The 24,931-nt window shown below is 35.8% G+C and overlaps 2 protein-coding genes across 2 annotated transcripts; both read left to right on the plus strand.

The window, feature by feature from the left end:
• Positions 1-6,211: 6,211 nt before the first annotated feature.
• On the plus strand, positions 6,212-10,303 carry LOC133871392 (putative UPF0481 protein At3g02645). The gene is made up of 2 exons (XM_062308839.1): positions 6,212-6,388; positions 8,786-10,303. Exon 2 carries the CDS (start codon positions 8,802-8,804, stop codon positions 10,125-10,127), a length of 1,326 nt encoding a protein of 441 aa, XP_062164823.1. The 5' UTR covers positions 6,212-6,388; positions 8,786-8,801; the 3' UTR covers positions 10,128-10,303.
• Positions 10,304-22,003: 11,700 nt separating this feature from the next.
• On the plus strand, positions 22,004-23,318 carry LOC133870077 (UPF0481 protein At3g47200-like). Its single transcript, XM_062307119.1, has one exon. It carries the CDS (start codon positions 22,006-22,008, stop codon positions 23,296-23,298), a length of 1,293 nt encoding a protein of 430 aa, XP_062163103.1. The 5' UTR covers positions 22,004-22,005; the 3' UTR covers positions 23,299-23,318.
• Positions 23,319-24,931: the final 1,613 nt, after the last annotated feature.

The following is a 24,931-nucleotide window of genomic DNA, read 5'->3' on the forward strand; positions in this document are numbered from 1 at the left end:
AATAAACAAGACTAAATTAATTAAACTAACATGTTTATGGTACTTACAATTGAAATTGGCCTCTCTTAGGCTACTAGGGCCAATTGACTTTGGTTGATTTGCTCCTTACATGTTGAATAGTGAAGAATACTTCACCATAACCCTCTATTTATATACTTGAATTTACATTTAAAGATAGGTTTAGAAGATAAACCAAAGCTATATCATAGATATGATAGGAGTCATAGGAGGAATTGAACTCCTCCTCCTAGCATCTAGGGTGCACGGCCAAGGGGAGTGAAACACTCCCATTGGCCATGCACCAACCGGCCATAGGGAGATAATTATCTCCCCATGCATCTAGGGTTAGGGTTTTAATCCTAGCCCATTGTTACAAACTTTTCAGCATGGGCTTGAGTTTTATCCCTAAGGCCAATGCTCATTTATCTCTACTTAAGCCATTTGGAATTAATTCCAAGAGTCCATACCTCTTTAACTGCTTAACCCCATAGAAATTAATTCCTAAGCCTATAGCTCTTTAATTGCTTAAGCCTTTAGGAAATTAATTCCTAAGCCTAATCATCTCTAAGTAATGAGCCATTTAGGAATCATATTCCTTTCGTCCATGTTTTATCAAATAAAACAATTAACATAAATAAATACATAATCGAGGTTCATAGTATATGGTTAATTTACATCAGCTCAAAGAGAAACCTAAAGGGAAAATACAATTAGTTCTAAATAGGTCCCTGACAATATTAGATGACCCTATTTAATAACAATTGATTCCACTAAACAAATGTGGTTGCACTCTAATATGTATTTTCAAATTAATGAATCAATCCCTGCGACATACTTATTTATTACATATTACTCCTCAATGGAATCATTCCATAATTGAACCAAAGTCAATACATTGTTACTTAGTTCACTATATTTTTTCCTTGATACTCCTGATTTAATTACATGATATATCATTTTTGTACCTTCTGAGTTTTTCATCTCATCTTGCACAAAATAAAGTTTCAGTAAATACCACTAAAACACTCAGGCCCGAGTTTTAGAATAATCAATCCCATTTGATGCAAGGAGATCCGAGTCAGACGATGCTGAGATGTCAGATTGTGCATTGATGACGCTGAATTACCTGGAGCAGGCAGATCAGCGCAAAATTGGCAAGAAATCGTAATCTGACCTAATTTGGGCAATTTTCAGATGCGTTGCAGTATTTTGACCATAACTTTGGTTACGAGTATCCGATTCGCGCATATGACCCTGATTCGGAAAGCTCTCTTCGGCACGCACGTCGTGGAAATGGAGCTATGCTCGGTGCACCTCATTTAGAGCCTAAAATCTGATGTTGTCCTTTCCAGAACCCTAATTTTAGATATTTTTTTACCATTTATGGTAATTTTTCATTTATTGTTTAGAAGGTGATTCTGAGCCGGATTTGGGCCAAATTTTTGGTAGACTGTTTATTTTATTCTGTATTTCATTTTATTAGGGTTTTCGGGATTTTGCTATTTTTTGTAAAATTCTGCTAAAGACCGAATTTTCAGCTATATTAGCCCGGCTTGTGGGCCTTTTTCGACAATTGTTGATTATTGATAATTTTATCGAATTCAGAGTTTGTCTCTGTTTTTCTTGGGGTAATTTTCTTGTTTTCTTCCTTACAAATTGCTTGTTGATTCACTACAAAAAAAAAAAAAAAGGCATTTATGGACTGTTTTTTTCTAGACGGTTTCTAAAACCGTCTAGAAAACAAAATTTGTAGACGGTTTTTTTGAAACTGTCTGGAAAAAATTTATTATGGACGGTTTGATTAAACCGTCCATAAAATTCCAGACGGTTTTATAAAAACCGTCTATAAATTTATAGACGATTTTTTTCAAAACCGTCTATAAATTTATAGACGATTTTTTTCAAAACCGTCTGTAAATGTTATTTCCAGACGATTTAGTTAAAACCGTATGGAATTTTATGACGGTTTTTACCAAACCGTCCATAATAAATTTCAGTTCTAGACGGTTTCAAAAAAAACTGTCTGAATTTTTTTTTTCATGCCATGTCATCAATTCGCGTGATGCCTCCAAATTTCACCACATCCATCCGATTTTTTTCCAAACCAAAATCACAACCGTCCATTTTTTTGACTTGTGCACTTCCGTTAAAAACCCCAAAATTGTACACATCTACGCATTCTTCCGTTAAAAACAGAGTAATGCAATTGATCATTATTCAATAAACACAAGAACACAACTGTACACATCTGCGCATTCTTCCGCACGCGTCCAGACATTCTTTTCATTCTTTTCATTTTCATTCAACCTAATCATGTATATTTGCACTAAATCTTCCGTTAAAAACCCCAAATCATGCCTTTTTGTATAGCCTCTTCACCTCTGCTTGTTCAAGAATCCAAAATCAGAAATTGAAGCAGATTGACAGCCAATGGGTTTGCTTTCTGGGTTTCAAGTAGATTGACACCGACTGGTATAATCGCCGTCCAGTTCCCCCAAATCTTTCCCTTATTCTTGTTGTTGATTTTTGGGTCTTATTTTTAGCATGGGTTTGCTTTCTGGGTGTGATTTTGTTGTTGGTTTTTTGGATCTTCTTTTGGGTTACTAAAATAGGATGAAATATTTGGGTCGACCTTCATTGTTGTGTTTTGCGTTTAGAGCAGATCCTTCGGATGAGAAGAAGAAAAACGTACACCGAAGACAACGACCGCTACAGACGAAAGGAAATCGAATGAAGAGGAAGGGAAATCGGTTGACGACGAAGAGACAGTGATTTTCGGAGATGAACCCAGTGATTCTTTTGGGAGATTAATCCAGTGATTTTCGGTGCTAGTTTTTGTTTGCAAATGAGGGAGATGAATAGTGAACCTAGTGACTTTCAATGGATTTTCGGTGGATTTCCAGTGCATTTGCAAATGAAGCAGATGACCGGACAAAAAAAAAAAAATCATATTCAAACTCACGGATAGATTTTTTTTTTTTTTTTTTTTTAAAAAAAATAATTAATGATTTTGGACGGTTTTGGGCAAAACCGTCTAGAACCAATTCTAGACGATTTGAAACCGTCTAGAAAAAACCATCTAGAACGTTTTCTAGACGGTTTTTTCAATTTTTGGACGGTTTCAACCCGTCCAGAATTCTTTATTTTATTTTATTTATTTATTTATTTATTTTTTGTAGCGATTAGCCTGCAGAATAATCGCTATTTTGTCTGGCGTCACCATTAAATCTACATCAAGGGGAATATTCCTTATCGCTTTGTTCCATGACAAAGGATTTGGATTTCTTCTTGAAGAAGATGTTCCCACAATGCTATATACCATCACCCAATGCACAAAAGTGTTAACCAATGATTTGATCTCATTATTGCATGTACATCAAAGTGACCTACACTAAACATCTGAGTTTGCAATCTTCTCAGGATTTAGAGTTGCTGTTATAAGTTGTCGTGCATGTACATCATTCTTAATCACAGTGTTGAAAGAATGATGACTCACGTAATCCGTTTGGTGCATGGCACTACCTTCCACTTACACCAACATATCAATCTGAAGCCTTTCCTGCTTCTCCTAATCAAGATAGATCGTTAAGATTGACATGTTATAGTCTAGATGAATTTTCCAGTTCCATTTATGACAACGAACAATCTTTTATAAATTACAAGGACCTATGCCTATGATCTTTTGTGTGATAATCTCATTACTCACACCGTAGTCAAATATAATGTAACTTACGGACCTTATATATATATATATATATATATATATATATATATATATATAGGGAAAGAGTATTGATTTTACACATCCAGAAAGCCTGATGACAAATTTTATCACTTTTGAATATCCAATAACTAATTTGATAAACATCAAAAGCACAATGATCAATTTTGGATTTAACCATTTATATTCACCTTTCTCCGACTCTTCTTAAACCCATATTCTACTCATGGAACAAAATAATGTAATGGTGGTAAAATAAACTTATGCTCTTAGCCCTTTAACCCTTTTTTTTTTTTTTTTTTTCCCTTTTTCCTATTTCTTCCTTACACTATTTTATCTCTAAGAGAGGTAAATTTTAAGCTTAGGGAGCTTGGAAAGGTAAAAGATTAAATTGGGTTCTTAGATCTAATTGGTGGGGAAGGCTTTGGTATCTTCCTTTTCCTTTTCCTTTTCTATCTAGTTTCCAAGCAACACATTTATTCTAAATGTCTCCCTATGTCTATTTGTCAGATGCTTGTGTGCTTGGACAAGAATGGGATCTTTCCCTATCTATTTGCAAATTCTTTTTCTCAATCTCTCCAAAATTTGGAGCACAAAGTTGAAAAAGATCCTATAGTAATTTCTACGAGTCTAGCTTTAGTTAAGCTTCCTTTATTTTTTTGAGACACGTTGTCAAATATTAAACTTGATGTCGTCGTTTATACCACGCCGGTGTAATCCTTTTTTTTTTTTTTTCAAAAAAATAAAAAATAAAAAATTGAGAAAACTATTACCTTACTTAAACTACTATCCAATTTATAATGTCCATGGACCACCCAAATTTTAAAAGGTTGCAATCGACCCTCTCAAACTACAAGATAGTTTCACTTTGCCCATTTTGGCAATATTTTCTGTTAACTTTAACGAAAAATGCATCACATGACCCACAATGATATAAAATGTCCATTATACCCTTATTAGATGTATGAATTGAAAATGCAATTATACTCTTAAATTAGAAAAATAAAGAAAAACTTTCCAAGCTATGGGTCTTTAGTCATGGAAGCAGACGGCCAGACCCTGGGTCTGTAATCATTGAGACCCTCAGCTTGTAGAATCTAATGTTGGGGTATAATGGGTATTTTAAGTCACGTGTATTGCACATAGAATATATATTTTTTGTCAGATTTAACAGAAATTCAAATAGAGAGGGCTAAGTGAAAGAGTTAAGTAGTTAAAAGCTTAGGGTCGATTGCAACTTTCTAAAATTTAAGGAATATTGCAATTATGTGGAAGTTGGAGAAGAGAGTGAGTGTAGTTTTTGTTCTTTCTTTTATTATCGTCATTGTTGTTGGGAACAATCCCACTCTCACTATCCCATTAGAAAAGGATCGGGCCTCAAGGCCAGCACTGGCCCAGGGAGGATTGCGGGCCTCAAGCTAAGACAACAAGACTCCGAGATAGGCCTATCCAGTGAAAAAGACACCCAAACTAATCGTTCCTGAAAAATGCTATTTCAGGGAATTTGCAACCATACGCAATAGTTAGTACATCCAGACTGATTCCCGGGAACGCAGACATCCCTGAACTGAGATTTAACTCATCCAGCCAAGGCTCGGAACAAGTATGTCCCGGTAACTCGGGTATTAGTCTCATCCTAGAAAATCCAAATTAGAACCTTACTTCAAGTTGACGTGGGGTAGGAGTCACAATCCGAGTCCAATTAGAATTCCTTGGAGAATCTAGTCAACAGCCCTACTCCTAGTTGAGTTGGGATAGGACTCCTGGTCCAAATATAATCTTTGAAGATCTGAGACCGAATCTATTCCCTAAAGATCTGGGACCAAATCCTGATCCAAGACGAATTATGAAAGAATCCCAATCCAGGTCTGATAAGAAATGCAAGTCCAAATCAAACTCTGACGGCACTCCTAGGTTACGTTAGACTAGAAGACCTAATTTAGGTTTGCCTCTACCTTTTAGCCTATAAATAGGCCTTTATACCAGGTATAAATGATAGACTGAATTCTTGTGCATTGAATATACTTTTCTCTCAGAGACTGACTTAGGCATCAAAGTGAGACTCTTGACAGGCAGGGTCTCTTACTTTTATTTGTTTTGCAGTGATCGTGGGAACATGAAGAACATTGATGAACGTGCCGCTCACACAATACTGGAAATTGTTCTAACAACTGTACTTGTTTCCTCCTTCTCTATGTACCATAAGAGTGTTAAAATATCAATTAAATGATCAAATTTACCTCTTTTTACTAGCTTAAACTTTTGAGATGATTTAGCAAATAGCATGTTGATCCATAACGTGAAATGCAAGGAAAGTGGTGATTATTCTTAATGCTTTCTTTAATTACTTAATTTCCTTGAACCCGACCTTTAAGTGAAATGCAAGGCAAATGGTGGTTCCTTTTTGCAATAAGAAGAATACCATTTCCAACCCCACATATTGCCGAAAGATCCTACCATGTTGCGGCATCCATTGGCTTCATTACTGTTGCCGTGGGGCCTATGTTTAGAGGAACTTGTATCTTACAACTGCCGCAGAGGGACTCTCCGATCTTTACTTATATAAAGATGCCAGCGGGAGCTCTTATCTTTAATTTGGTTGTGCCACCAAAATTGCATTAATTTCGTGCCCTAAAGACTACGACAAAACAAACTTCTCTATAGCAGGTGCGATAGTACTCTTTTCTTCTCTCTCTCTTTTTTTTTTTTTTTTGGGCTTTATATATACCTCTCGCTCTCTCTCTCTCTCTCTCTCTCTCTCTATATATATATATATATATATATATATATATATACACTCTGATATCGCTTAGGTTTATTTGTTAAGCTCAAAGTTGCCTATATTTGCTCGAGTTGTAGCATAAACATGCAGTGAAAGAGTTTTTCTCGACAATATTTATTTTTTTAGAGTTTTGGATTGAAGTTTTTCTCGATATATATGGGAGTATTTAAATCTAAGCATCAATGTGAGAGAGTTTGCATGCATGTTTGTGCACTTTTAACTATTTTCTTAAGGACTTGCATGAATGGATCGATCATACCATAACAGAGGTTAAATGTGATTGATGGCCTGGTGAAGATCATCCATCAATGGGTTCTCATATATATATATATATATATATAGGTTGAGGAAGCTTAATGAAGTCTATGGAGACGGTGTCCTAGTATCTTGGGCATTTTTGCATGAGCTTTCTGATTCGACCACCGGCTCATGGGCTTTAAGACCATAACTAAGAAGTTTTTTAAGTTATTTGTTTAGTTTAAGGCTATAACATTATTAATTACATCCTTCTAGGCCAGATAGCCGTCATAACTAAGAAGTTTCAAACAGTCGCATGAAAAAAAAAAAAAATCCATATGGTGGTTGGACTAGCTCCTTAGCTAGGAAAATGAAATTGTATGGATTAATGGCCTCTTAATTACTTAAATTAACTTGACATGACACATTTTCTCACTTTTTAAACCTACCCATCATTGATCATCAGATTTCTTCCTTTTTGGCAATTCAACTCTTCCCTTAATTTGTTTTTAGTTTCCCACCTCTTTTTTTTTTTTTTGCCCAATTTATAAATAGAATAAACCATTTTAGATTTTAACCTATGACTGTTCCCCTGCACAAGCCACACCCATATATATTGATAGTCAACACAAAACTTCATAATTGTTAGGCTGCCTAGCTAGATGCTTTAGTGTTTTGGCGTAGGCATGTGATTAAATTGAAAGCAAATGTCAAGTCCCGTTCATAATGTTGATTTTTTATTTTTCCCATGGGCAACATGATATTGATAGTTTTTTTTATGAACACATTAATTATGTTAAATTTAGGAGTATACAGCCGGTTGCGGTTGCGGTTGCGGTTGCGGTTGCGGTTATTTAGTCATAAACGCAACTACAACCAGAGTACCCGCTTATTTCCATTTTAATAACTGCAACCGCAACCGGTACAAGTTGCGATTTTTACCAACCGCTGGTTATTCAGTTATTAACCGGATAACCGGTTTTCATATATTGTTGAATTTTTTTAGTTTTTTTTTTTTTAATCCAATATTTGGCCATTCAATATTCAATGCTAAATATTAAATAGTAAATACACGAAATTTTCATTCAATATTAGATTAACTTATGAAATGGTTTTGGATTGGCAGACTTGAACCAATGGCTTAGTTGTGATATAGACTTGAGATCTGGCCACATCAAGATTACTCGCTTGATTAGACAATTACTATCATTCATGCTTCACTGGCCATTAGAAGAAAAAAAAAAAAACGACATTATTAGATAGGTCATTTTTAGGCACCCTAATTTTTTCTTCTGACGATTCTTATTACAAATCATAGTGACTAGAGAGTCTTATACTTTTCTGAATATTCAACATAAGATGATTCTTGACAGCCAAAAGCATAACAACTAAACAACTAAAGTGCAATTACTAAAATGAAGTAAATTACAGTAAACAGATTTGGCAAAGAGTCACACATCATCTGTAATGCACTTGCGGCTGATTTAGTATCATTTCCGGAATAAAGAACAAGCATGTTAACCATGCCCATTAAAGAAGTTTCCTAAAGTCCAAAATAATAAGAACTCTGGAGAGGTGTAGCTTTAAACAATCTTCTGATTCTATTTTACAGAACAGAAGCCTGTGAAAGCAAAGAGACACCAATATGCATTTGCCCAGCAATGAAATGCCAAGCGTCATTACAACACTTTGTCAATATATATATATATATATATATATAATAAAAAAAACGGTTATCTGGTTATTAACCAGTTTTTTAAAATGCTATAGCCAGTAACCGCAACTGGGTATCCGGTTATCCGGTTGCAGTTGTTTTCGGTTTTTTGGTTTCCCGGTTACAGGTTGTTGGCGATTATTAGCGGTTACCGATTCGGTTTATAACTGTTCCGCTTGTGCACCCTTAATTGTCGATGCAATGATATATTTTGTTCTTTCTCTCATTGTTTTTTAGTTCTTTATTTACTATTTTATTTTTGGCTAAACAAAACAGAGAATCAATTACTTGTTTGTCTTGTTTGATTGAAAAAAATGGAATTTGTTGACAGAGAAAGAAAGCAAATTATGAGCAATATTCATTTAATCGACGTAGAAGACCCTCCTCATGTTCCATTGGTAGATTCAATGGGAAAGGATTTGCGAAGCTTGTCTCCTTTATCCACTGAATGTGTTATTTATAAAGTTCCTGAGCGACTACGCCGCGTCAAGAAAAGTGCCTACACACCGAAGGTAGTCTCCATTGGCCCGCTTCATCATGGTGGTGATCAAGCCTTGAAAGCCATGGAAGAACATAAATTGAGGTACCTCGGAGATTTTATTCGACGGACAGGCAAAAGCTTGGAGTTTTTTTTTGACTTTGTAAGCAAGAAGGAAGCAAAACTTCGTGGTTGTTACGCAGAAACCATGCAGTTTAGCATTGACGAATTTGTCAAAATCATTCTAGTGGATGCTGCCTTCGTCGTTGAGGTCTTACTCAAGTCGTCTAACCATAAACTGCAAGATGAAAACGACCGCATATTTAAGAAACCGTGGCTGATACAGGACGTGTGGACCGACATGCTTCTGCTTGAAAATCAGCTTCCATTCTTCATTCTTGAGGATCTTTTCGAAAAATACAGCGGAGAAGTCCTATCGGAAAATCCGACACTCAGTAGGCTTACAGAACACTTCTTCAAATTTAGAATGGAATCGCCGGGAATAGAAGACAGATGGGAAGAGATCTGTTTTGGTGATTTCAAAATTAAACATTTTGCTGATCTCCTACGACACGTGCAATTAAAGCCTGTTAAGGAGCGTAGTGAAAGTGATCAAATGAAACTGAAAAAAATAACCATGCCCAGTGTGACAGAGCTACACGAGGCTGGAGTCAGGTTTCAGGGGTCGAGGAGCAAAAATCTGTTTGACATAAAATTCGATAAAAAGAAAGGGATACTGAAAATCCCAAGTTTTATTTTAAGTGTTGAAACAGAACTCACAATCCGAAATTCCCTCGCCTTTGAGCAATGCCATTACAGTGAGAACCACATAAATGATTATGTTATCATACTGAATCGGCTTGTTGAAGCTCGCAAGGATATAGACTTGCTGGTGAAGTATGGAATTGTTGAGAATAGGCTTAGCAACAGCCGAGAAGGGTCGGTTCTTGTTAACAAGCTTGCGGAGGGGGCTATTTTGGAGCAGAATAACTTCTACTTTGCTGGTCTTTCTGAAGAGTTGAACGCTTACTACAACACCTCGTGGCACAAGTGGAAGGCAAACTTGAAACAGAGATATTTCAGAACGCCATGGGCCGGCATTTCACTTTTGGCAGCTGTTTTTCTGCTTATACTCACTATCATACAAACGGTGTGTTCTGTTATCTCGCTGGCTCCACTTCTTCCTTCTAAGTAGCTAGTACTTCAAATGGAAAGTTTCACCACTACCTCGCAGTTATTTCAACTATATTTGTTGTGTTTATACCTGTGTAGGTTAAGATACTCTCATGCATGGCCTTCTAGTTCTGTCAAGAACTAGTTTTCTTCTGTATGTACTAAAGCTTTGATAAGATATGTACACTTTGTTTTGAAGTATACTGATGTGGTCGGGCGCATGTATCAACATTTTAAATCTTAAATCATAACTATGCCTTCTAACACGTCACTAAAATTTAGTGACGTGTCTTCAACGTGAAAAAGCATTGCGTCACCACTAGGGATTCAGTGACGTGTCAAGCATTGACATGTCACTAAATTTGGCAAAACTTATTTTATCTTATTTTATATATTTATTTTAACTCTCTCGAATATATTTTTTAAATTTTTGGCGGTTAACCTAATAGACAATTTACATTTCTATCAACAATCACAACAATTTACATTTACATCAATCCATCAACAATTACAACAATTTACATTTCCATCGATCATCAACAATCACAACTATTCAAAATCAAAACACCAGTTTCAACAAACATATAATCAATCACTGTTATAGATATGAACAAAGTATACAGATTACAAAGCATAATTTATATACAGATTACAAAACATGAACAAAAAATACAAGCACTTCATGATCATCACCAACTACCAACAGTAATCGTTGGTTGTTCGGTACGGTGACCTTCATTCAGCTACCTCTGGATGGGATGATCATAATTCTGCAGATCAACATAACTATTAAATATATTATAATCAATTATAAAATGCACTGTACAACAAATGAAAACATAAAGAAAAATATAAACTTTACAAAGATGATAAGAATTTTGAAGCAGAAATAATATGTTGTCTCCACACCAAACCAACCATGCATCAATTCTTCAACCAAAACAAACCATGAGAATTCTCATACACCACACCAAACCAACCATCAAGTCTTCACCAAACTAACCATCAAGTCTTCACTCAAACAAACCAATCAATCCAAACCATAACCCATCCTTAACCGAAATCCCATTACAAAACACAACCAAAACTCCCAAAACAAACCAATCCAACCAATATCACACAATGAGTTGCAAGAGAGCACTACAACACTAAACGCAACAACTTTAATTTCAGAACTTGTAGGTAGAAATATTTGCTAGATTTTGATTCAAGAAGTAAACAATCTAAAATCAAAACCCCAAACATATCATTTAATCACTACAATGAATCAAACATCCTATTCATCCAAACAAAATCTTCCATAAACTTCTCACCCCCAATGATACAAAATTGTTTGCTTTTGGCTCCCCCAAACCAAACTTCTCAATAGGTCACTCATCCTAGTACTACTCTTTTATAATCACGCTCAACTGCGGAGTTCTGATACTGCGGAGTTCTGATAGGTTCATGACCATCACGACTTTAAAACGCGTTGTGTCAAGAAGGGTGCAAATATACATATAAGCACATCCACATTCCTATACCCAGGTGATGTAAGACAACATAATCACCCCCTCTTGGGACCCAGTGTCTCCACGGGCAACCGTCATAGGATCACCCCATTCTTGGCATCCCATGTGTCTAACGCTCTTCCTTAGATCATTACAAATAGTATTAGAGCCACTGTCTAGTCTGAGATGGTGCGAGCCAAAAACGGATAATATTGTGTCGTTACACATGGAGACTCACAACCAAGTTGGCCATAGGTCTCTAGTCGTGGAGATAAATGGTCAAACCCAGACCTCTAATCATCGAGACCCATAGCCACATGGATCTCCTTCCACAGAGACCCACCATCACATGGATCTCCTTCCACAAACCTACAACTAGGTTGTGGGTCTCCTCTCACAGTATAATGGAAATTTTAAGTCACTTGTATGGCACATAACGTATTTTCCGTCGGACTTAATAGAAGATCCTAACATATTTAGCTAAGTGAAAGGCTAGGTAAGTGGTTGACTGCAAGTTTTTGAAATTTAGAAAATATTGCAATTAGGTGGAAGTTGGAGGGGAGTAAGGGTAATTTTCTCTTCTTTTATTATTGTCATTGTACTTGTTTCCTCATATACCACAATTAGGTGGAACTTGGAGGCAGTTTCTTGTAGCGATACAAAGACGTCAGAGTATATTGAAGAAGTTGAAGCAGAACCTAAGGGTAAGGCCTCCGCTAAGTAGAGGAAGTAGTATGACCTTTAAAAAGGTGATTTGATAGTGGAGTCTATTGCCTGTCCTTGTTAGTTAAATAATGAAAATGTATAAATAACTATGTTTATGATGAATATTGGTTGACTCTTGTCTTGGTGCAAAATCATGTCACCCTCGCGACCAACTCCACGAGGTGAGAGCTCCCCATGACCCACTTCCGAAGAAACCCACCACTAGCTGGGGAAGGGATTTCCTCACCACTAAACTGATAGAGTGCTGATTTGGCAAGGCTTACGTGGATATTTGTATAAATGTCGTAATTTGATTGGACTATCTGATTTTCTAGGTATATATGGAAAATAGTTCTTGACAACAATACACAGAATGAATGATTTTACACAACCAAAAAGCCCGGGGACCAATTTTATTACTTTTGAAAATCCAAGTACTGATTGATAAACATCAAAAGCACAAGGACCAATTTTGGATTTAATCCATTATATTCACCTATCTCGTGCTTTTCTCAAACCCAAATTCTACTATGGAACAAGATACTATAATGGTCGTATAGATGCAACTAGGGGTGTTAAATGAGCTCAGCTGCTTGTGAACTCGGTTCGACTCGACTCGGTTAAACTCGATTCGATCTCGATTCGAATAATAAATGATCGAGCTGTTCGTGAACATAATAATCTATTCGAATATTAAACGAGACATACTCGTATAAACTCGGCTCGGCTTGGCTCGAATAAAGCTCGTGAGCTTGGGTCATATAAGTTCGACTCGACTTGTTCAGCTCGAATCGTTAGCTTGCTCGTATATATTTATATATATACATATTTATTAATAAACATATATTTGTATTAATAAAAATGGGATTTATAATATAAGTATGCATTTTAGTTATTAAGTAATAAGTATGAGATATTCATTTAAATTTACATAACTTTTTGAAGTTATGATTTTTATCTAAAAAATTTAATTTATTTGGAAGAATCTGGAATGAGATTATACAAATTAATGATTTGTATTTGCATATATTATAAAAATTTAGAATTGGATAATGCCACAGCCACGTGTGGCTGTGGCTGAATGAGGGAGAAGATATTTCTTCTCCCTCTTCTGTTGCACGAAAGACAAGACAAGATGTGTTTTGTCAAAACAAAAACCAAAAAGAAGAAACACTAGAGAAGAAAGGAAACGCAGAGAGAGCTCGCTCAGTGCTGTGGCCTTGGCGCGTCAGTGGCGATTGCACCGCGTGGTGGCAGTGGGCCACTGTCTTTGGCCTAAGGGAGTATCGTCGTGTGGTCACTGTGGTGGATCAATGGGGTGAGCATGAAAATCTAAGGAAGGTTTTTGGTGGGTCTTCATTGCTGGGTGGTCTCCGGCCATGGAGCATGTTGGGGATAAAATTAACCCCGAGGACACGTGGATCCTAATCTGGAAACATCTCGGTGTTACATCTCGGAGTTACATCTCAGACATTTGTTACGACCCAGCAAAGGAAGATCGTTTAGGTATAATGACGTCTCGGTCTTATCAAACCCCGTGACGGTGTGAAATATCCCGAGATCTCCTAGTCTGATCGGAGCAAACATATCTCGGATATTTATGCCTCAGAGATTTGATAGAAGCTACGAGACCATTCAGGAAGTTGAATCACAACCCGATATACAAAGATTGCCTCGGTATGATAACACCTCGGATAAGACGGCCTCGGTATGATAACACCTCGGACAAGATGGCCTAGGTATGATAACACCTCAGATCTTCCACAACCCTGTTACGGTGCGGCAATATTCCGAGATCTCCTAATCCTTTCGGAGCGAACATGTCTCGGATATTATCACCTCGGGGGTTGGTCGAAGTGTGTTACAATTGTCTTAGAATGAGATAAGGCCAGTATCCCGGAAGATCAGGGATAAGTCTCTACCCCATTATTAACGGGATAAGATGGCTAGTAACGTGGAAATTAAGATTAAAGAGGTGATTAAAGAGGTACGAATGCAATTCAATTTGGACTCTGTGGCCTTATTCAAATTCCCTGAAGATAAAGTTAAGGTTCAACCAGACTAGGACTCAAACTCCTAGCTCAACTGGGTTTTAAGAATTCTGGTAGGACTGCGACTACCAGCCTATAAATAAGACCATCACACCAGGTATTACATAGATTATCTCTGAGCTTTTGAGATTACAGATACTTTCCAAGAAATTGATTTGCACTGACTTAGGCATCGGAGTAGGCGTAGTCGGCACCCCCTACTAGTTGTTTGTTGTTTTACAGGAATCAAGGTTGTGCGATTGCGGGAAGCAGTGAATCAATTGGAGACACATTACCATACCGGAAACTGTACCAACAGAGCATGTCGGAGTAGTTGTCTCACGTGGTCACAGACCTTTTGTGCGGTGGTTTTGTGCCGGTTGGGTGTTGGAAAAGTTTTGTTTTACTATTTTTTTAAGTTAAAAGATTTACAAAAACTCCAATCGAGCTCGAGCGGCTCGAGCTCGATTGAAGTCTCGGCTCGTGAACCTAACCGAGTTTGAGCCAAGCTCGAACTCGACTAGGTTCTTGACAAGCTGAATTCGAACATTGATTCCAAATTCGACTCGAGCTCGAGCCGAATTCGAGCTCCCAAATAATGTATTCGAGCCGAATCCGGCAGTCCCAAGCTCGGCTTAGCTCGTGAACCTAACCGAGTTCGAGCCAAGCTCGAACTCGACTAGGTTCTTGACAAGCCGAATTCGAACATTGATTCCAAATTCGACTCGAGCTCGAGTCGAATTCGAGCTCCCCAATAATGTATTCGAGCCGAATCCAGCAGTCCTAAGCTCGGCTCGGCTCGGGTCGAATACAGCCCCAGATGCAACACTAGGCTTTTAGCCCTTTAACCCATTTATTCCCCTTTTGCTATTTCTTTCTCGCACTATTTTCTCGTAAATTTTAGGTTTTGGAAGCTTGGAAAGGTAAAGAATTAAATTGGATTCTTATATTTTATTGGTGGGAAAGGTTTTGGTATCTTCCTTTTCCTTTCCTAGTTTCCAAACAATGCATTTGTTCTAAATATCTTCTTGTTTCTATATGTTAGATGCTTGTGGGCTTCGGCAAGAATGGGATCTTTCCCTCCCTTACATCTACTTCCAAATTTATTTAAATCTATCCAAAATTTGAAGCACGAAGAAGGTCCTGTAGTCATTTTCGCGAATCTAGCTTTAGTTAAGTATCCTTTACTTTTTTTAGACGCGTTATCAAATCTTAAAACTTAATGTCGTAGTTTATACCACACCGGTATACACTTTTTTTGTTTTTTAAAGAAAAACTATACTTTGCCCACTTAAACTACCATCTAATTTATAATGTCCATTATGGACAATCCAAATTTTAAAAGGTTGCAATGGACCCTCTCAAACTACTAGACACTTCCACTTTGCATGCCCATTATAGCAGCATTTCCTGTTAACTTGAATGAAAGTTGCATAACATGACCATAATGATATAAAATGTCCATTACACCCATATTAGATGTATGAAAAATTCAATTATACTCTTAGATTAAAAAAATAAAGATGAGGGTCTCTAGTAATGGAATGCAAGGCAAATTTCGTAGGGTATTGTTGGTTCGGGTTGTTTCGCGTCGATGTATAAGTATAAAATTATATATATAGGTCATCCATAAATTGACCAATTTAATTAAATGGGTCAAACCCCTCAACCCTAATCCTCTAATTTTGTATTGGTTTGTGTTGGGTTTACGGGTCATATAAAAAATGTACGTCCTGCTTCTATGTCGCGTGTCAGATTTGGATCATGTCGAACCATGAGTATCAGACTATATAGGTCATTTCTAATTCGACCAATTTAATTAAACGGATTAAACTCCTTAACTCTCATATCAAATTTACGGTTCATGCCAAAAATTGATAACCCTAATATTTAATTTCAAATTTGGCAAGGAGCATTGACATTCAAATCACCGACGGGATAGCTTCAAACGCATAATAAACAATCACATGCCCTTGCTCTCTCATTGCGTCTCAAATAATCACATGCAAGAACGTGAAGAATAACGCGTTCTTAAGAAAATCTGATTTTACTCTTATTTAACGAATTAATTTTCTTTTTAGATAAAGCATAGTAGGTAGGTCCTGTTATAATCACCGGCATGCGCTTTGTTTCTCTATAAACGGAGGCTCTTTCTTCAAGAATCCTATTAGCTAGTGTTTGTTTGAAGAGCAAAAATGGGGTCTTTTTCTCTATGGCATTTTTTCTTCCTTGCTTGTGTGGTTTTGGAAGGCATCAACGGTCAAGGTAACGGCTGGCTTAACGGCCATGCAACCGTTAACGGCTGACTTTAATAAAGAGCGTGTTGATCCAGAATGTGAAATGCAAGGAAATTTCTTTAATTAGTTCCGATCCCCAGCTAGCTGAAACCCTTTAAGTGAAATGCAAGGCAAATGATGGTTCCTGTGAGCCTTTTACAATAAGAAGGATACCATTTCCAACCCCACATATTGCTGAAAGATTCAACCATGTGTTGCATGGCTTCATTAGTGCTGCTGTGGGGCCTATGCATGCATGTTTAGAGTCCCTCTGCGGCAGTTGTAACTTGTAAGATACAAGTTCGAACTTGTATCTTACAACTGCCGCAGAGGCTAGGGACTCTGATTTTTGCTTATAAAAAGAGGGGGAGCTCTTATCTTTTGGTTGTGCCTGCAAAACTGCAGGTACTCTTTTCTTCTCTCTTTTTTTTAAGGGCTTTATATATACATTTCTATATATATATATATATATATATATATATACATACTCTAATATCGCTTAGGTTTATTTGTTAAGCTCAAAGTTGCCTATATTTACTCTAGTTACGTTGTAGCATAAACATGCAGTGAGTTGACCCAAAATTTGATTTTGTGTCGACATTTATTCTTTTAGAGTTTTAGTTTGGTCATTTGCAAAGACACAATCTTATAGTTTCTCTATTTTATTGTAGAGTAACATTTGGGCTTCATTATATCTTGAGAACTATTTAAATTTGTCAAATCCTTCCTAATTTCTTTTTGCCTTCATATTTTCTTTATAAGTTATCTCCATATTATTTTCCAACATATATAAGATATATCTTGAGAACATAAATTATTTGTCAAATTAAAACTTTACACTTGCTAAGCCACATTACTTGCATCGATGACCACTATATGGAACAAGAACGTGCAGCAACCCCAACCCAACCCCAACAACATAAAAACACAAAGAAGTCTCTTTTCCTTGTATCCTTATATAATAACACATTTCGGTGTCTTGATGCTTTCTGCAATTATGTCAAATCCCACATATAAAACAAAAATGAACCTGAGAAAGTTATCATATATTGACACTTTTTTTAAAGTTTGGGTATTTTTTTTGAAACCGATGAAAGATTAGATATTATAAATAAAGTTTTTCAAAAAAAAAGAAAAAATTAACCATTTAATTTTTATTCTAACATACATCACAACACTAATAAAATGATTTGCTATCAATACAAGGTAAATACAATAAAAAGCCGCAGGTAACTAGCTCGCAATTAATGCTGTTGAGTCCATTTGGAAATTGGAATCAAATCGTGGGTAGATAACTGGATTGTTGAATGGAATTCGCTTAGATTCTTAAAGGATAAGAATTCTATTATTATAAGACTCTTCAAATAACACAAAAATTCAAACAGTTTAACGAAAAGGGTTGCAGAAATTGATGGAATTAGTATTACATCGATCACCATAGTGTTTAGGCCGGTAACTATCAACAGTACGTTGTCGATCAACAAGCTAAGAGTCAAGATTACCATCAGCCCTCATGATCACATTCGCGTCTGTACGTGAATTAAGTCTATCACTTGAGTGAAGCAAATGGCAGTCTACTCGTGATTTTGAAGCAATCATATGCGTGTTCGTAAGGTGCTTGTGGCCGGAGCAATACAAATTCGATTGGTGATGGGATTCTTGTGTGTCCAACCTTTTTGTCTTGTAGTCTTTGTGTTTGTTTAAGATTTTCTCACCAAAAATGTTGAAAAAAGAAAAAAGAAAAAAAATTGTGGCTTTAAGCCAAACAAAAAGCTTCTAGGCTAAACACCAAAATTTTCAAAGAAAAAAAAAATCCATTTAATGGCCTTACACCCTAGAAAAATAAAACTATATAGATCAATATTGGCCTCTTAAACTAACTCGACATAACACATTTTCACACTTTTTAAGTCTACTCATTATTGTCCTTGGAGCTTTATTCCCTCTTCGACAGTTCTACTCGATCTTCCCTTTGTTTTTAGTTTCCCTCTTCCTTATTTATTTTTTATTTTTCGATCTTTTCTGCAAGCAAAGAACGGAAATACCTGAAAGATACATATATATTACCGAGGATCACTAAAGTCTGGAGAAGACTCCGTAATTGACAAGTATTTCTTCTTCTTCCTCTTCTTAACTAATCTAATTGTATTGTGTTATTTTATAGATAAAGTTAACTACTTTTTGTTGTAATTAACCTATGACGATTAGCCCCCGCACAAGCCACACCCACATTGATAGTCAACACAAAACTTATCTCATAGCTAGTTTCTCTATTTTATTCTAGAGTAACATTTGGGCTTCATAATATCATGAGACCTATTTAAATTTGTCAAATCCCTCCTAATTTCTTTTTGCCTTCATATTTTCTTTATTAATTATCTCCATATTATTTTCCAAAATAAGCAGATATATCTTGATCGAGAACAGAAATTATTTGTCAAACACTTGCTAATTAAGCCACATTACTTGCATCTATGATCACTATATGCAACAAGAAAGAACATGCAGCAACCCCAACCCAACCCCAACAACACAAAAACACAAAGAAACCTCATTTCCTCCTATGCGTATATAGTAACACATTTTGGTGTCTTGATGTTTTCTGCAATTATGTCAAATCCCACAAAAAAAAAAAAAAAAAACAAAAAAACAAAACAAAAATGAACCTGAGAAAGTTACCATAAATTTACACTTTTTTAAAGTTTGGATTTTTTTTTTTTTAAACTGGTGAAAGATGAGAGATTATAAGTAAAGTTTTTCAAAAAAAAAAAAAAAATTTAATCATTTAATTTTTATTCTAACATACATGACAATACTAATAAAATAATTTGCCATCAATACAAGGTAAATACAATAAAAAGCCGCAGGTAACTAGCTCGCAATTAATGCTGTTGAATCCATTTGGAATCATATCGTGGGTAGATAACTGGATTCTTGAATGGAATTCGCTTAGATTCTTAAAGGATAAGAATTCTATTATTATAAGACTGTTCAAATAACACAAAAATTCAAACAGTTTAACGAAAAGGGTTGCAGAAATTGATGGAATTAGTATTACATCGATCACCATAGTGTTTAGGCCGGTAACTATCAACAGTACGTTGTCGATCAACAAGCTAAGAGTCAAGATTACCATCAGCCCTCATGATCACATTCGCGTCTGTACGTGAATTAAGTCTATCACTTGAGTGAAGCAAATGGCAGTCTACTCGTGATTTTGAAGCAATCATATGCGTGTTCGTAAGGTGCTTGTGGCCGGAGCAATACAAATTCGATTGGTGATGGGATTCTTGTGTGTCCAACCTTTTTGTCTTGTAGTCTTTGTTTTGTTAAGATTTTCTCACCAAAACTGTTGAAAAAAGAAAAAAAAAAAAAAAAAAAAAAAAAAAAAAGAGATTTAAGCCAAACAAAAAGCTTCTAGGCTAAACACCAAAATTTTCAAAGAAAAAAAAAAATTCCATTTAATGGCCTTACACCCTAGAAAAATAAAATTATATAGATCAATGGCCTCTGCTTAAACTAACTTGACATAACACGTTTTCACACTTTTTAAGCCTACTCATTATTGTCCTTAGAGCTTCATTCCTCTTCGACAGTTCAACTCGATCTTCCCTTTGTTTTAGTTTTCCTATTTTTTATTTATTTTATTTTTTTCTTCAAGCAAAGAAGGGCGGAATTACCTAAAAGATACATACATATATATATATATATATATATATATTAGAGAGGATCACTTAAGTACGCTGGAGAAGACTCCGTATTTGATAAGTATTTCTTCTTCTTCCTCTTCTTAATTAACTAATCTAATTGTATTGTGTTATTTTATAGATAAAGTTAACTACTTTTTGTTTTAACCTATGACTATTATATAGGCCCCCGAACAGGACACACCTGCATATATTGATAGTCAACACGAAACTTCATTATTGTTAAGCTGCCTAGGTGCTTTAGTGTTTTGGTATAGGCATGTGATTAATGCTCTAGTTTCGGTATAAAATGGTTTTTGAAAAATAATTTCGATATTTTTCGGTGTTTAGTGGGAGTGAAAATAATAGTCAACCGGAAAATGATTTTTGTTTGACCAGAAATGCTTAGTAAATTTTAGAAAATGATTTACGATTTATAAAAGCATAAATTATTTTCTCCAAACAGCAGACGTAGTCGACCTTCACTCTCAAGCAGTCAACCATTGTCGGAATCCGGCAACCATTGCCGAATTCCGGCAGTGGTCTAAATTCGGCTGGTGTCAGAATCTGAAAATTTCTGTCGGAATCCGGCAACGTCCGGCAACAGTCGCCGGATTCCAGCGATGCTGTGCCAGATTCTAGCCAAACTGGCTAGAATAGTCGAATCCCAGCCATCTGGCCAGGATCATGTCGGGATGGCCGAGATCCAATCGACTTTCGGCCACTTTAAAAATAATTTTTTTAAAATAATCCCAATTTGTAAAATATATAATTATTGTTAGTCAATGTATATATCTTAGTTAAACATAATTTTTTAGTTTTTTTTTATATATATTATTTTACATTAATATTTTTATGTTGTGAATAAAAATTGATTTTTATAAGTTAATATGATTGAATGAAAATATAAAAAATATTTGTGATTTTCTGTAAGCGCCAAACATCGAAAAATATTTTTGGTGGAAAACACTTTCCTGAAAAATGACTTCACAAAAAATATTTTACGACGAAAACCATTTTATGCCGAAACAAACGGATTATAAGTGAAAGCAAATGCCAAGTCCCGTTCATTATGTTAATTATGCAATGATTTTTTTCTCTCTTATTTTTTTCAGTTACTTGTTCAGTTGTTTGTCAAAAGAAAAAAAATCTATAACATCTAAGTAGGTTCGTATTTGTTCGCATAACTTGTGCACATATTTTTGTTAACTTGTAAGAAAAATAATTAAGTTATATCAGCTATATGAGATAAAGTAAGTTATTGAGAAAAAAAATTAAAAAAAAATAAAATAATTATCTTATTAATTAGACCCGCAAGAAAAAAAAATAAAAATAAATATCATGGCTCCGCCACTGATTTAGCTGCAATTTTTCCATTGCCAGGGCTTTGGCCTGGCCCTTAAAGGATGAATTAGCATTTTGTGTCCATATATTTCTCTGTCATGAATACTGATCAAACAGTTGAACTATACCTGTAAAAACAAAATGAAAGACCTAAAAACAATGATCAAAGTCAAAGTAATAAACACACGAACGTACTGATCATGAAATGCAAGACTATAATTGACTGAGTCTGAGATACTTGTCTTTCTAAATTTTGTTTTTACGTTTGATCAGTGTATGAAAGGTTTGTTGATTATTGTGTTATATATATACCAGTGATTGTCAAACTCTTGTTTGATCACAAAAATGGAATTTCTTGACACAGAAAGGATGGAAATGAGTCATTTAATCGACATAGCAGACCCTCATGTTCCATTGGTAGATTCAATGGGAAAGGAGTTGCAAAGCTTGAAATTGTCTCCTTTCTCCGCTGAATGTATTATTTATAAAGTTCCTGAGCGACTACACCATGTCAAGGAAAGAGCCTACACACCAAAGGTAGTCTCCATTGGCCCGCTTCATCATGGTATTGATGAATCCTTAATAGCCATGCAAGAACATAAAATGAGGTACCTGGGAGATTTTATTGAAAGGACAGGCAAAACGTTGGAGTTCTTTCTTGACTTTGTAAGGAAGAATGAAGCAAAACTTCGCGGTTGTTATGCAGAAACCATTCACCTTTGCAGCGATCAATTTGTGAAAATGATTCTGGTGGACGCCGCCTTCATTGTCGAGGTTTTGCTCAAGTCATCTAACCCTAAAATGCAGTTGAAAAATGACCGGATATTTAAGAAACCGTGGTTGATACAGGATGTCTGGACTGACATGCTGTTGCTTGAAAATCAACTTCCGTTCTTCATTCTCAAGGATCTTTTCGAAGCATACAGCAGAGAAGTCCCGTCGGAAAATCTGACACTCGTTAGGCTTACAGAAAACTTCTTCAAATCCAGAATGGAATCACCGGGAATAGAAGACAGATGGGAAGAGTTCTCTTGTGGTGATTTCGAAATTAAACATTTTGTTGATCTCCTACGACACGTGCGATTAAAGCCTAGTAAGAGGGATGAAATGAAACTTTGGAAGCTAACCATGCCCACCATGACAGAGCTACACCAGGCCGGAGTCACGTTTCAGGTGTCGAGAAGCAGAAATCTATTTGACATAAAATTCGATAAAAAGAAAGGGATACTGGAAATCCCAAGTTTTATTTTCAGTACTGAAACAGAACTCACAATCCGAAATTCATTGGCCTTTGAGCAATGCCATTACAATGATGAGAACTACATAAATGATTATGTTATCATTATGAATCGGCTTGTTGAAACTCGCATGGATATAGAGTTGCTGGTGAAGGAAAGAATTGTTGAGAATAGGTTTAGCAACACCAGAGAAGGGTCAAATTTTCTTAACAAACTTGCGGATGGGGCTACTTTGGACCAGAATAACTTCTATTTTGCTAGTCTTTCTGAAGAGCTGAACGCTTACTACAAAACCCCATGGCACAAGTGGAAGGCAAACTTGAGACAAAAATATTTCAAAACACCATGGACTGTCATTTCGCTTGTTGCAGCTATTTTTCTGTTTATACTTACTTTCATACAAACGGTATATTCTGTAAAATGAAATCTTTGTCTCTTTCGCCACTCCGTCACTGTTATTATGTAAGTGTTTATGGCCTAAAAGCCAATTTGTATTGTATGTATGACATTTTCGGTTCATTAAATAATTTTTTTTTATACATATATTTTTATTTTATTAAGATCGTAAGGCCTGTCCAAACATGAAATCAATCCGTCCAGACATGCGCACGAGTTAGAACTTGTTGGGAGTTCCGTCCATTGGCCATCCGGACATGACAGTAGACATGGAATTTCTACCAAGTCCGTCAGGAGACCAAAATGGGTCCGTCCAAACACATCTCAAGAAACAACCTTACTGACTATCGCGTCCGGACACGAGATAGGTCCGTCCGAATGCACAACCCAGAAATTCTCTTCTAAGTATTTTTCTTGCACATTTTACTTAATTATTCACTTAATTAGTCTAATACAAATTTTTAACACTTAATTAACCTCTTGGACATTACAATACACCATAAGGTGTTGTGCCATTCATATATCTAATTATTCTCTTCACAACCATCACATGTGATTCCTTGGGATTTGCCTAGTGAAAATAAATAATGACTTCCAAATTACTAAGTGTATGTTCGTGTGCAACAAAATATCTTAAATGCAGAAAATAAATTGACGAAGTGAAAACTTTGTGAAGAGAAAAACCACTCCGGGGCAGCCAAACCTAAGAAATCCACTATCCAAAGATAAAGCAAGTTGCAAATCACTCCTACTCACAAAACCTATTGCAGTTGTCATACCTTTAACTATAACAAGAAGCTCATCGTGAACGCTTCTTCAATCAAGTCTCCTATTTGAAGGGGTCTTTGATGGAATGCTTTACCTTTGGGCCGACCCTTAAGATAGACTTCACACGAATTGTTAAGCACACACCGGCAACGGCTAGAGAACTTGCAAATCTTCAAATCTCCCTAAACACCCTCTCTAAGCACTATGGAATTCTATACTGAATTCTTACAAATAACAAGCCTCAAGCCATCTATTTATAGGCTTCAGAAAACCTAATTCTAGACAAATTCGAACTCTGGTTGTGGAGCGTCTAGACGAAAGTTAGCCTCGTCCAGATGGTCTTCTGCGATCGCTGATGTGCAAATTTTGATACTCGCAAGCGCACAAGTCGTATGTAGCATAGTACATGCAAGTGCGAGATCGTATCCAAAGGAAAGCGTGTGTAAAGAAAGGAAAATCAATTTCTATTTAAATTAACTTTATTTTAACCTACAACCAAGATTTTTGATTTTTTTTTTTAAGGACTAAGAAACAAATAATAATAATATATAATAATAATAATAATAATAATAATAATAAAAAGAGTAAATACACAAAGAAGAGAAACACTAAGGTATAGAAATTCACAAAATCAAATCAAACACCTTACTTTTGCATTTTTTTTTCTTCATAAATTCAATTCAAAAAGCTCGATATTCAAATTCTTAAGTAACATAGTGTGAAAACATTTGAAGAATTCAACTCACACAAATCACAATCATTATCCCTTTAGAATCGAAATCATCAATTATATTCGGAAATCACAATAGATACACCAATCTCAAATAAATCAATCGATGTATCCATCAGTTGAATTACAATAAATATCCAATAAAAATTATCAATCTAAAGAA

This window comes from Alnus glutinosa, chromosome 6, assembly GCF_958979055.1.
Source record: "Alnus glutinosa chromosome 6, dhAlnGlut1.1, whole genome shotgun sequence".
NCBI classification, from domain to species: domain Eukaryota; kingdom Viridiplantae; phylum Streptophyta; class Magnoliopsida; order Fagales; family Betulaceae; genus Alnus; species Alnus glutinosa.